At 44.7% G+C, this 14,547-nt stretch overlaps 2 protein-coding genes across 4 annotated transcripts in view; both read right to left on the bottom strand.

Moving 5' to 3' along the window:
• Positions 1-2,210, bottom strand: part of LOC118665935 (probable C-mannosyltransferase DPY19L2) — a 45,730-nt gene extending 43,520 nt beyond the window's left edge. For all 3 annotated transcript variants that reach the window (XM_036327341.1, XM_036327343.1, XM_036327342.1), the window contains exon 1: positions 1,678-2,210. In XM_036327341.1, coding sequence (XP_036183234.1) covers positions 1,678-2,041 — 364 coding nt within the window. In that variant the 5' untranslated portion in view covers positions 2,042-2,210. The remainder of the gene's footprint in view (positions 1-1,677) is intronic.
• Positions 2,211-11,132: 8,922 nt separating this feature from the next.
• The window catches only part of TBX20 (T-box transcription factor 20), a 39,653-nt gene continuing 36,238 nt past the window's right edge, over positions 11,133-14,547 (bottom strand). Inside the window, exon 9 of the mRNA XM_036327340.1 lies at positions 11,133-14,473. The gene's annotated coding sequence lies outside the window, so the exon portion shown is untranslated. The remainder of the gene's footprint in view (positions 14,474-14,547) is intronic.

Below are 14,547 nucleotides of genomic sequence, written 5' to 3'. Positions count from 1 at the left end.
GGTTAATTTCCAAAGATCTGAAAAAGTTGATTCTCATAATATTCCAAGTATTTTTTGTTACTGTCACAGAGGAGTGAATTTACTTAGCTCTTCCTGATGTCCTGTCTCCCCTCCAAGATTTTATAAGGGTATGTCTTATGGTTGTCCCAAAATATACTTGGCAATACATTTTGCAGACCACCACCAATAACCTCTTAAAGATTCAAAAAATTACTCAACTTGGCTAACAAAATAAGTGCAAATCAATAACACAATAATAACAAAAGTAATAATAAACACCGCAATGTTCAAGACTCCCAATCACACTTCTCAGCCTTCTTCCATATTCCTAGCCATCCGGGGCTCTTCCTCACAACTGCTCTATACATCTCGGAAGATTTGCTTGTTTTACACCATGACCAGCAAACTACAGCCACTGTCTGTTCCTGTCCTCTAGCTAAGCATGGTCACTTACAAAACAATACTTTCTAAGATATTTTCATTGATTTTTAGAGACAAAGGGAGAGGGATAGAGAGAGAGAAACATTAACGATGAGAGAGAATCATGGATCGGCTGCCTCTTGCTCGCCCCCTACTGGGGATGCAGCCTGTAACCCGGGCCTGTGCCCTGACTGCGAATCATACTGTGACCTCCCGGTTCCTAGGTCATAGCTCAACGACTGAGACACACCGGCCAGTTGTTACATTTTTAACGGTTGTAAAAATAAGGAAGAAGAATGGACAATGGAGACTGTATGTGGCCTGAGACGCTTAAAATATTTACTACTTGGCTCTTTACAGAAAAGGTAGGTATTCACTACATATGTTAACACTTTTTATTGAAACAGAATCAACTCTGGACCACTTTGAAATGGAACCTGCACCTTCTCTCCCCACTCGGAACAGCTGCCCCCCTGATAAGGCTCCACTGGCTTTAAAATACACAGACCCTGGCCCTGGGCACCAAAAGGTTTCAGCTCAAACCCCTGGAGGGGGGCGGGCAGAGGCAGCCAAGGTTTCGCTCTCTCTCAAAAACAAACACAAAATCAATTAAAAAACAATCCATAAATAAAATACAAAGAGACTGCCCTACACACCTACATTTGTATCCTCTTTCTCATTCTCCAGACAACTACATGTTCTGGCGAAACTCTTAGAAGTTACATTTAAGGAAAAGGGGGAAATAAAATGGCCGATGAAATCCGTCTAGCTTTCCAAAAGTCCGCGCAACATTCCTCGTGTCCCTCCCTCCCTCCCTCCCGGTAGCCCACGGCCCGCGCCTGAGAACATGACAAGGCGGATGCCAGTCCCCTGACGCAGGAGGTCGGACCCCGGGACCCAGCCATCCACGTGACCGAGACCCTGTGGCACCGGCACCCACACGCCCCTCCTGCCCACGGCGGGGTCACCACCACGTTTCTCCGCACCTCGCTTTTCTACTCCCTGCCGCCTGCCCAGCGGCCCCTCTCCCTTCTCCACCCGCAAGGGCGAACCCCTCGTTTTTACAACCACTGAGTGGGTGCCCTGATTAAAATACCCCGTGGGTGTTCACTGTGCCCGAAAACCCTGAGAAGTGCTTGCAAACAAGGGGGCGGGGCTCTTGTCCGCGGTTTCCGGGAGCCTGGACCTGGCCTGTTAAACCGATCCCCCAGACGCACCCCCAAACCTCCCCACCCCAGGCTCCCGGCGGGCGCTCACCTAGGCCCACGGTGGTCCGCACGGAGAGCTGGCGCCGCCGCAGCAGGTGCACCTTGTCGCGCAGCTGCTCCAGGAGGCAGCCGAGCCCCTGGAAGCGCCGGCGCAGGAAGCTCTGGGTGAGCACCTCCACCCGCACCCCGTTCTGCGCCCTCGGCTTGCGGCTCCTCCGCGGGGAGTGCGGCCGGGCGCTGCCGGGCAGGGAGCCGCCGCTTACGGGCCGGCGCGGCGCCGGCTGGTCCGCCTCCGCCTCCGGCTCCCCGGCCCCGGCGGCCCGGCCCCGCCGCCTGGGCCGCGTGGAGCGGGGAGAGGCCGGCCGCGCCTTCGAGGCCGCCGCTTCGGGTTTCTTCCTCCTCTGCCTCGGCATTTTCTCATAGTCCCTGTTCCGCGGGCTGCGTCTCCCGGCGCGCACGGCCTCAACGACTCGGCCCGCCGCCGTTGAGACCCCTGGAGCGGGGCGTGAGGTCCAGGCGGCCCGCGCCCCTCGGGCGCCTCCCACGTGCGCAGCCTCCCCCGCGCAGCCTCCCACGTGCGCACCTCCCACGCGCAGCCTCCCACGTGCGCACCTCCCACGCGCAGCCTCCCACGTGCGCAGCCTCCCACGCGCAGCCTCCCACGTGCGCACCTCCCACGCGCGCCGCCTCCCACGTGCGCGCCTCCCACGCGCAGCCTCCCACGCGCAGCCTCCCACGTGCGCAGCCTCCCACGCGCAGCCTCCCACGTGCGCACCTCCCACGCGCGCCGCCTCCCACGTGCGCGCCTCCCACGCGCAGCCTCCCACGCGCGCCGCCTCCCACGCGCGCAGCCTCCCACGTACAGTGCCCCCACAAGCACCGCCCCCACAAGCACCGCCCCACTAGCAGACCCCCCCAGGGGCAACGCCCCCACATGCACAGCCTCGATTAACTAGGTTTCCCTTTTAATCAATGTCTTTGCTCGTTGCCTGGAGTTTCCAATTCTTTGGGTCCCTCGGTGTCCTAAGAGAATAAAGCATATTCTTACCGCCCGTGAAAGTACAAATATGGTCATTTTTATCATTAAAACATTTTTATAAGCATGTTTATTGTGCTGTCATTTCTATCAAGTCAAAAATTAGAAATAACCTCAACATCCAATAAATGATTGAACACTCGGACAGTGCAGCATTCATTACTAAGTTGACTGAAGTCATTTTGAACGAATAATGATATAGGAAAATACTCATTTAGTGTTAAAGGGAAAAGAAGCAGGAGATATGTATGTGATTCAGATAATGGCGAACACGTAGAATTAACCACATGCTAGGCTCCAGTCCAGTCCTTTTACATAAAGGACTCGTCTATGGAAAATTAGCAGTGCGTGACAAGCGAATAGCTTAGTCACTCTACTATTTATTTCCTCCTCTGAAAAATGCTGAAGCACCTAAAGTTTAGTACGTGCTTAATAATAATAAAAAAGCTTAGTACGTGCTTAATAAAAAAAGTTTTATATCTTGCTCTAGATTGATCATATTCAGAATAAAATGATGAGTATTAATTTTAATTTTTTTGCTTACCTGGATTCTTTGTCATTAAGTTATACGTTAGTTTTATTATTAAGCAGTAATACAAGTTCTAGGTTCACTAGTTAACTCAGAAAACTGGCAAACAGTTGCCTAAATAACTAGGCATCCTCTTACTCAGTGGAGAATGGATTTCGTTAGGGGAAGAGAAAGGGGGCACTGAATTTTATTCAGTTGACTAGCATCATGATAGGTTTTCATCATTTCATGACTTCTCTACCATTAGTCACTTATTTTGACCTACTAACTTTGAGCAGTTGTTTCAGCCATATTTAACCACATAGTTATTAATGACAATAACTTAAAATAGTATGCTGTGGTGAACTGACAATTAAAATAATACACTATTATTTGATTTAATACAATATATTCTCACCGTATCTTATTCTCTTTGAAATGAAGTGATCTCATGATTTAGCAAATCATTTATTTCTTTCACTTAGAGATTTTGAATGTAGTCATCTATATCTAAGCCTCATCTCCGTTTTCGTTTTCCCTTTTGTCTTTCAGTGAACCTGATGGGTAATTTTTGCAAAAAAAATGCAATGAAACTGTATAACCAGCAGGTGGCAATAACGACTTGTAAATCAGAATTTAACATTTTAGGTAGTTTTAACTTTTATTTTTAAAAAGAAATATCACTGTTCTTGTAATAAATCAGTTCACTAAATATGAAATCTAGGAAAATTCCAAATATAACTCTGATAAAAATGATTACATTGCATATTTCATTTTTCAAAATAATTAAGACATTCATCATGGCCAATGTTTGGTTTTGCATTTAATATAGTAATGACTTTGCTTTAATTGATTCAGATAATTTTAATCAAATTTAAATGTTACTTTACACAAATACATAGATATAAATTTAAGTGGATCGCTCAGTTATGTCTCTGTCTAGCATGGTTATATGGAATGGGAAAGATAGAGGTAGTTCAAAGAACATCATTTTGAAAATTTAAAATTTCCCACCTGAAATTTGATAATTTAAAATACTAATTTCACTTTACTTGATACTTTCTGCACAAAAGATGGGTTTGTATTTGTGCTGTTTCAGTTTCTTTTATGTTCAAGTACTTTTTTCTCTTTTATAGTGCAAGGAGTTGGAATTGCCATCCAAGTGTTTATCTCTAGTCTGTCATAATTAGTCCCAAAGATGGTAACAAAATTCTTAGAATCTCATAATTATGTCAGCAATAATTGAACCACAAGATTCTTTCAGAGCAATTTGATTTTCTAATTTTATTTATTTCAATTAAGAAGTTTTAAAAAGGTAAACCAGCCCAGCCAGTGGGTCCCAGTGGTTGAAGGTCAACCAGGAGGTCATGGTTTGATTCTCGATCAGGGCACATGTCCTGGTTGCAAGCTCGATCCCCAGTGTGGGGCATGCAGGAGGCAACCAATCAATGATTCTTTCTCATCATTGATGTTTCTATCTCTCTCTAAAATCAATAAAAATATTTTTTAAAAAATAAAATAAGGTAAATCAAATGGGATTTATATTTTACATTTTTGCATCTTATATTTTTGCAAGTCTTCCAATAAATTCACAAAGAGGAAAGAAAGGTTTTTGCTTCATTATTTATGTATCTCTATTTCTGTCTCCCCAAAATAGGATGGCCATAGGTATGTGCTTCTTGGTGGCTGTTTATTTTCTAATTTAACATGTCCTATATACATGTTAAAAGATTTTTTTCAAATTTTTCTTCAGTTACATCTGCTGAAAAAAATGTCTTTGCACATGTATCCTATATAATAAAAGCCTAATATGCTAAGTGTCCAGTCATCCGGTCATCCCTTCAACCAATCAAAACGTAATGTGCTAATGATATATGCTAAGGCCACTCAACCACTTGCTATGATGTGCACTGACCACCAGGGGGGCAGATGCTCTTACCGGTGGGTTAGCTTGCTGCTGGGATCTGGCAGATCAGGACTGAGTGAGATGAGCAGGACACACCCTGGAGCCCTCCTGCAGTCCCTCCTCAGCTGGCCAACCTCCCGCATCCTGCCCCAGCCCCTATCATGCACTGGTGGGGTCCCTCAGCCTGGCCTGTGCCCTCTCGCAATCCGGGACCCCTCAGGGGATGTTGGAGAGCCGGTTTCAGCCTGATCCCATAGGCCAGGCCGAGGGACCCCACTAGTGCACGAATTCGTAAACCAGGCCTCCAGTATATTATAAAACAACTGTTTTAGACTAAAACCTTTACATATCTTGATTGATTCACTTTTAAACAGTAACTTCATAGCCACTGAATTACTTTGTATGGCATGCTTACGTCCTGGGTGGAGGCAGGCCTTCTTATAGGAGAAAATGGAAAATCACCAGAAAGCAGACAGCTTGAATGCACATACATCTGTGTGTGCTGCTTTGCATACCACTGCCAATGTCATGCAGATGTCCAAAGGAGAAAAGGCATCTGTAATAAGTTGGAATTTCTGGGGGTTCCGGTCTACTTCCTGTGTCTACAAGGGGCCTATTCTCCTTTTACAACTGGAGCTCTCTCAGCCATCCATCCTCTGATTGGGTCCCCAGGCTCATGCCAGGTGAAATGAGACCCCCTTGACCTTGGACAGCTTTACATAGGCATGTTTCATTAAAAGGCATGTTTCATGAGTTAATGGATGAAGGAGAATTCCTTCACCTCCTACATGCGGAGACGGCCCGATTGCATACCATATGCTCACTGACTTCAGCAGAAGGGTCTTCAGGATACATCGTTAATTGACAACCAACATACACACAATCACACACATATGTACATGTAACACTCCGGTGACAGCTCCATGGACCGACTCCAACATATTGAGATTATTTTTACTTGCCACCAAAGTGACTAATACAAGAATTACCATATTCAATCCTAATAGGCAGGAGTCTTAGAATATATTAAAGAATAAATTATAAAATATATATGGGCAGATTAAATGCAAAACAGCAAACACGGCAAAGATACATAGGCATCTGGATGCTATGTTTTATATTACATGATGTTTTAGATGGACTTAAGATTTAACTTTATGACATAGTGGTCTAGAAATATTACGGGATTTGGGCCCAGTATGCTTTGGGCTGTTTATTCCTCTACCTCTGATGTCCTCAACTATGAAATAAAGACTTTGGACTACACGGCCTCATTTGATTCCCGTTAAATGTGGACATATATTTGGGTAGCTGGAAAGACGTACCTGTTGAGCCATACAGTGCCCTGTACCAAATTCTCTTCTTCCCAAGGCTTCCCTTCTCTCCAGCTCTGTGTTCTGATTCCAGCCTGAGGGTCTGACACTCTGCAGTTCACCCCACAGTGTGTCCCCCATCCTGTCCTCCAGTTGCAGCACCCTCACCACCAACCCCGATGAGCACAGCCTCCCCGTCTCCTCTCTCTAACCTGTTCAGCCCAGCCCCACCCGGCTCCCGCGGCACGTCTGGTCTCTTCCTCTGGCTCCTGCCTGACTTCACTCGCTGTCCAGTCTCTGAGGGCAGTGGGCTCCATTGTTCCCCTTTGCTATTACGTCCACGTTCTCGCAGGCTACATGGCAACTAGGCCCTGTGCCTAAGTAAGTAGTAGGCGCTTACATCAAGCCCAGCTGACTGTCCCGCGGGCCGCAGAGTCCTGCTTCCATATGGCTATGACCCACCCACAAAAGAGGAAGGTAGGACTTTAGAATTCCCTCTGGCCTGCAGTCTGTTCGAACACTTCTTGAGACACTTACCAGTGATGATTTATAGTCAGTTAGGAGAAAAGGTGCTGAGTTATACAATATTTATGTTTCTTAGTTAAGGCCGTGTAGCTTGGGTTCAGAAAAGGCAAGCTAAATGGTGTTGTTGTTTTTTAATTTTTATATTTTACAGCTATTTCTGTGAGGGATTAGTGCAGTGTGTGATGAGTAAAGGAAGAACTTGGGGATCTGGCTTTCCCATTTACTGAAGATCACTTAATCTCTCTAAGCCTGTTTTCTCATACTTTAAATGGGAGTAATAATAGCTCCTACCTCATAGATTTGTTGCAAAGATTAAGCCAGATAATGTACATAAAGTGTGTAAATATAGTAAATGTTTCATAAAAGGTAGCAATTATTACCATATCAAAACTCAGGATGGAGAAGAATTATTTACATTATCTTCCCAAAGAACCAGCTATAATTCTTCTTGAAAAAAAAAGGGGGGGGGCGGGGGTAAAAATAGACTAATATAAACTGAGAGCCCACAGCCACACAATGCTCTCAAATAGGCAATATTATCTTCTTTTCACAGATAAAATAAATTGAGGCAGGGAGGAGATTCTAGAACACTCACTCTTAACTCACAAATACACAAGATTTTACTTCCCTGGAAGTTCTCAAAGTTGACAAGTTGGGCCCTAAAGAATGAAGAGAAAAGATTTGCTATCTTTTTTATTTTGCATTTTAAAGTAACAGCTCTAGTGAGATATAATTCACATACGATAGCATGCATTCTTTTAAGTGTAGGATTCACTGACTTTAATATATTCACAAGGTTGTGCAACTGTCACCACTATCTAATTCCACATTCTCACAGTTGTGTAGTGCTATCTCATTGTTGTTTTCATTTGCATTTCCCAAATGACATGTGATGTTGAGCATCTTTTCATGTTCATTTGTGATCTGTTTATCTTCTTTGGTGAACCATCTGTTCACAGATCGGTTGACTATACTCATGTGGGTGTATTTTCTGGGCTCTCTATTCTGTTTCGTTGATCTTCTCTATTGTTTCACCAAGAGCATACCATCTTTATTACTGTAGCTTTTTGGTAAGCTTTGAAATTGGGTACTGTCAGTTCTCCACCTTTGTTCTTCTTCAATATTGTATTGGATATTCTGGGCCCTTTGCCTCACCATCTAAACTTTAGAATTGGTTTATTTTAATATATATATGAAATAAAGATATATATATGTATAGATATAGATATATATTGTTGTTGATTTCAGAGAGGAAGGGAGAGGGAGAGGGAGAGATAGAAACATCAATGATGAGAGTGAACATTGATCAGCTGCCTCCTGCACACCCCCCACAGCGGATTCCTGTCCGCTGAAAGAAGCAAACACACCCCCACTGGGCACCTCTGGCACCAAGATCTCTGTTTCTAATACAGATCCCCAACTAAAAGGAATCTCTTATAAACCACTGACAACAGGGATGATGATGATGATGATGATGATGATGATGATGATGATGATGATGATTTTGCCATGAAAGACAGAGGCTGAGGAACTGTATCAGCTTAAAAGAAACTAAAGAAACATTTAAAAATGCAATATGTGACCCTGCACTGGATCTTTCCTGAGGGAAAAGATATGCCACAGAGGATATCACTGGGTTACTAGACATAACTGGAGTACAGACAGCAGATCTCAGCCTTGTTCCACTGCTAAATGTCCTGAGGTTGCTAACTCTACCAGGATGTTTCATGGGATCTTCTTGGTTTTATGAGCTACACTTTGAATTGCTTAGGGATAATAGGGCACGATATGTGAAATTTACTCCCAAATGATTCAGAAAAACAATCTATATATATAAAAGCCTAATATGCAACGTGTCCCCTCGGGAGTTCAACCGACCAGTTTGATCACTCGCTATGATGTGCGCTGACCACCAGGGGGCGGCACAGAACAAAGGGAGGCCCTGGCTGGCAGCCGGCAGCCACTAGGGACCCTACCCGTGCATGAACTTTGTGTACTGGGCCTCTAGTTTGTATATATTGCGTGTGTGTGTGTGTGTGTATGTGCGCGTGCACGCATATGTGCATGTGCACTACTATGAGTGCAAACGCTAAAAGAAATGAGTCAAAAAGTTAATAATTGGCCAATCTAAGTAAAGTACAGGGTTTCTTTATACTATTCACGCACCTTATCTGTAAGCTTAGAATTATTCCAAATAAAAGGTTGTTACAAGGTTGGTGTTTGGCACACGCAGAATATGCCGGGTAACAGATTAGACTTCTGCAAGAGCAGGAGGCGTGATAACGTCAGCTTCTGAAGGACTGTCATGTGGAAGAAGGATTAGGGCTGAGTTTGGCTAATCTTATTTGGTGCCAGCCTGCTGTGTAATGTCATCACACCACATCCAGGAGCTCAGGGTTGGAATGAGAGGCAGGCGTCCTTTAAGCTCTGTGGCGTCTCCGTATCATTCTGCGCAGAAGGGCCAGGTCCCCGCACTCTGAGAGCTCACAGGGAGAGGGATGAGTGAAGGGGACCACGGGTGGGACATTTGGAACTAGTGGGGACTTGAGAGCAATGTCTTCTCTGTGGGGTCTTCAAAGGCAAAACCCAAACCCTGTGTAGTAGTCCCGTGGGCTGTGTCTGCCTGGGAGTGGCCAGTCATGACCTGCGACCTTACCAAATCTTCCTCTTTTCTTTCAGGTGTGGGGACAGGTGCCCAAAGTCACGGAGCAAAGGGTGTCAGACAGTGAGAGGTGTAACTGTGTGTAAATGTATCAAAACCACACCGTTTTTAATGAAAGAAATTCATATGCACACAGTGTACTTCTGTACAACTTCGGGTAATATATAATTTTAAGCTGTTTACAAATAACATGTAATGCTTCAAATATTACATAATGTTGATAATACATTTCTAGCAGAAATAAATATATTGCACTTAAAAAGAACTTTGTTAGATGTTACTTCATAGTATTAGGCTTATAACTTCTTTTTTTCATAAAACATTTCCCATGCCCGCCCCCCAGCCCCCACACACACACTTCATTACAGTGACTGCTCTCACGCAATTCATGAAGCAAATGAGCACAGCAAACAATAGGCCGGTGACAGCTCTCCTAAAAAGGCTAATGCATTTTTTTCTTTCCTTTAGGAAATCAAAGACTTTTTTTTAGGGTTCTGAAACTAAGAAAAAACAAACAACTAAATACACTATTATCATGTACCAGAAGTAAAATACAACAAACTGTATTTTTTGTCCAGATGTAGCATTTCACCAAAATGTTTTTATTTTCGTATTGTCGGGGGTGAGGGGAGTGGAATTATTTAAGGCATGGACAGAGAAAGAAGGGCCGGAAGATACTTTGGGAATCTCTGCTTAGCAAACATTTGTCAGTGAACCTTCGCATATATAAGCATGCTGAAGAAAGGTAAGTATTGGACTGTTTTATAGCTGGCGTGGAATGAATAGTAGTGAAGAAAGCATTTTGATTTTCCAAAGTGAGTTTGTAACCTTCCCTTTGCCTGTTTCCATAAATCCTTGCATTCTGAAATCATATAGAAATGTATAAAATCCAGCAACCACTCCAGTGGGATTCTCCAGAGGAACCGCTAAATTCTATGCAGGGCTTTCTTTCTGTCTAGGTCAGTGGTTCTCAACCTTCCTAATGCCGCGACCCTTTAATACAGTTCCTCATGTTGTGGTGACCCCCAATTTCATTGTTACAAATTGAACATAATTAAAGCATAGTGATTAATCACAAAACAATATGTAATTATATATGTGTTTTCTGATGGTCTTAGGCAACCCCTGTGAAAGGGTCGTTCGACCCCCAAAGGGGTCGTGACCCACAGGTTGAGAACCGTTGGTCTAGGCCAGTGGTCAGCAAACTCCTTAGTCAACAGAGCCAAATATCAACAGTACAACGATTGAAATTTCTTTTGAGAGCCAAATTTCTTAAACTTAAACTATATAGGTAGGTACATTGTTATTAACTTAATTAGGGCACTCCTAAGGCTTAGGAAGAGCCACACTCAAGGGGCCAAAGAGCCTCATGTGGCTCGTGAGCCGCAGTTTGCCGACCACGGATCTAGGCCATCTAGATTTAGGGTATAGCCCTAACTAGTTTGGCTCAATGGATAGAGCGTCAGCCTGTGGACTGAAGGGTCCCGGGTACCATTCCAGTCAAGGGCACATTCCCAGGTTGTGGGCTTGATCCCTAGTAGGGGGGCAGGCGGGAGACAGCTAATCAATGACTCTCCGTCACTGATGTTTCTATTTCTCTATCCCTCTCCCTTCCTCTCTGAAATCAATAAAAATATATTTTTAAAAAGTTTATAGATTTAGGATATAATATTGTTATCCTGGTGATAATTATCAAGTGCATACATGTTTAATAATGAAAACGGTTTTCCTTACCTAGTGAATGGAAGACTGGGTAAAAAGAGTGTTTTTCTTACATGTGACCCTGCACATTGCATAGCCGAAGTTTTGCACTTGAGTTACTGAGTCACGGCGAAGCTTGACTGCCTCACTAATGGGGTGGTGAGGGCACTCCATCCACTATACTGGAGCCCTATTTTCTCCATATAATTCGGCTTAAATACAAGCAGGACAGCCTGAAAGGCGAGTGAGAACTTCAGAATGGGGATAACTACCCTAACATCTTCCTGAAAAACTCAGAGGCAGGATGGGGTGAGGATGCTTTACCTAAGAATACTCATTTCTTGGGCTTTTACAGGATTTCCTTTTTCTTTGGGGGGCGGGGTTGGGATGTTGTGCAACGATAGAGATGTGGATAAGGGTGGGGGAGGGGAGACCCTGGGATGCCCCCCAAATCAGTGTGACTCCCATATCGAGCCCTACAGCGGGGTTTTGCTAGATGGTGAGTCATCAGGAAGCTTTGTATCGCTCCTCCTGTGTGCCCACCCACCAGGAATGGTGGTCCACCTTCCGGACAACGTACCATTGCTGTAAACTCAGAAGGACCAGCAATGCAATATAAATTCATTACTGCAGACCTTGTAGCCCAATGATTTGGGATGTGTTAGACACAGTCTGAATGTCTGTCTTTATACTGCTAAGGGTGGGCAGAGGAGGGGGAGGATTTACTCTGTAGGATAAATAACAGAACTTAGGATTATTGATAAATGCTTTTCAAACAAATCACAGATGCAGGCCCCACTAAGCTATGAATTCATTTCTTTGGGCTCAATACAGCAGTTGTGGCTGGGCCTCTTTCTAGCAGCTCTGCACATTAGCCATACTTTTGATACCTGAGGGGAAACCTTGAAGTCATGCCAAATAACTCATGCTCTTTCTTATTCCGTTGGTATTCCCTTATTCCCAAGTTCTTGTAATTACTTTTGGTAAGACACACTTAACAGTTTTAAATCTTGAATACCCAAGGAGTTACGTAAGATCAACAACCTGAAAAGCTCACAGGACTCGGATGGGGTACACTCCTACCCTTGGTTCCCATGGCGACAGTGACTGACGGGTGGAGCTCCATGTCCTTGTGCTTTGTTTTTCTGGTTCAAACAAAACCAAATACTAACACATCCCCCTGAAAATTCCAGACGTGACTTTCCAATAGCATGCTTTGCTGTCTTAGTCTTCTCTCGAAGCACTCTATTATTGTGAAGTCTTATTGCTTGATTACAAAGTAAAGTTATGAAGTCAGGAAATACTGGTTTAAACCCATATTTAACCAAAACACACACCCTCCTCTGAGACACACTGATTGGGAAAAATATCAAAATTGTATTAAAATGGTCCTTTTGTCTCACTGAAACGAAAGTTCAGGTACGATTCACTCTAGTAGACCAGTAATTTACCAGGGTCTTGAGTCGCATCATGTTAAATAGCATCTACTTCTGTGGTTGCTGCTTGAAGCAGCCACTGTCTTGAAAGGAGCCCCTGGCAACAGGCCAACGATTAAACATCAAATCCCTATCCTAAGCTCTATGGCTATTTAAACATTACTCGTAACTGCTTTCTAAAAGAAACACACACTGTGCTGTGCTTCAAAAAAAATAAAAAAGAAAGAAACTACCTGTGTATACTATAGCATAACATGCCAGAAGCTATAAATCGGCCTACGGTGTCGGCCACAGGACCCAGATGCTGGGCAGCCTCAGCCCATGCTTCTCTATCTGCAAATTCAGGCTACAGCAGAGAACGGCCGTTGCAAAGTCCAGCGACAGCATCCCATACACAGGCTGTGCCATCTTGCCTTGTTTCATAAGCCACAAGTGCCCGAGAAAAGTGTCTGATGTGGCGAAGCCTAACGTGAAAACAACCCAATAAAATCCCAGGGGTGTCGGATGCGATAGTGTATTGCATTTGCTCTGAAATACACCTCTGCTCTCCACAGCAACAGTGCCCATCTCTTCGAACAGATTCAGTACTTTTGCAGTCAGACCGAGTAAAATGATTACGGAGAAAATTCAAATTCAATTAAAATGGCGTTTGGGGGAGCTTGGTGAAGGAGGCTGGGTGTCTCCTGCAGCTTAACTGCATTGTATCTAAAGCTGATGGTCTATGAACCTCGTTAAATGCCTGCTATTAGGGTCACGAACTGTTGCAAAATACCAACGGTACTACCCTGACCATAAATACTATTTGGATCTATGTTGCCTCAAAATAGTAGAGATTATATACAACTAAAATATAATGAGTTACTACACCACATCAGAGGAGGGATAAGGAGACAGCGAGAGCTGGAAATAAAGTGGATACGTGTTTAGATGTACTCAGAAGCAGTGTTTCTGTCAGGGAGTCATTGAGCAACATGTCATTTCATAGGACAGGCTAGAAACATGGAAAGGGAGTCACAGGACGTAGCAGTGAGGAACAGGACAGATCCGCTAGGTGGACACCTAACTCCGTGTGAGCTTAGATGCCTACACTGGCGGCTACACAGGCGCTCAGAACGGCCACTCGCAATTCCCTTCCGTCCGCTGTGGCAGCTGACCCAGCCACAGAGCAGATCCACCCACCTCACATGAGAACATGGGCCGGTGCCTGTTAACATCCTCAGGGCCTCCCAAAGCTGAAGTACAGACGAAGGGGCCTACAGGAGAACCTTCCGGAACAGGGCCACCGGCTCTTCATTGCCGCTGCAGGGGACAGGGCTCCGTGTCCTCCTGGAGCCGCTGGAGAACACGCCCAGTGAGTAAATCAGTAGTAAAAAACAAGCCCCCAGCCTGACAATGTCGCACACAGAGCCTCTAGCTTCAAAACTGTGTACAAAAGAGCTGTCCTACCTACATGGCAAGGATTTGCAAGGAAGGAATGAGGAAGCAAGAAGACAAGATGGTGAGAGAGCGCCCGCCAGGCCCTGGCCCTTCGTTATCACAAAGAGAACAGTGCAAAGTCACTGCCAACTGTTCACACAACAGGATGCGTCAGCTGATGGCGGCGCCTTCCCCAGCGAGCGGACACAAAGCAAAGCCACGCATGCCTCTGCTCCAGCACCAACACCGCTTCCCTCTGTGCCCAGTTCCTACAGGGAGGCACCGCCCCTCGGTCGTTCTGCATGCTGGCCGGATGCTGGCCTCGATGAAGATCCTTTTAACCTGTGTATGGGAAGCAGAGAGGGAACCTACACACTTTGATTTTACACATGACTGCATCGACGCAGCGTCTTCAA

Source organism: Myotis myotis, unplaced genomic scaffold (genome assembly GCF_014108235.1).
Source record: "Myotis myotis isolate mMyoMyo1 unplaced genomic scaffold, mMyoMyo1.p scaffold_m19_p_11, whole genome shotgun sequence".
Classification (NCBI taxonomy): domain Eukaryota; kingdom Metazoa; phylum Chordata; class Mammalia; order Chiroptera; family Vespertilionidae; genus Myotis; species Myotis myotis.
Note: the sequence above shows the minus strand (reverse complement) of the source record. Positions and strands in the feature narration are given on the sequence as shown.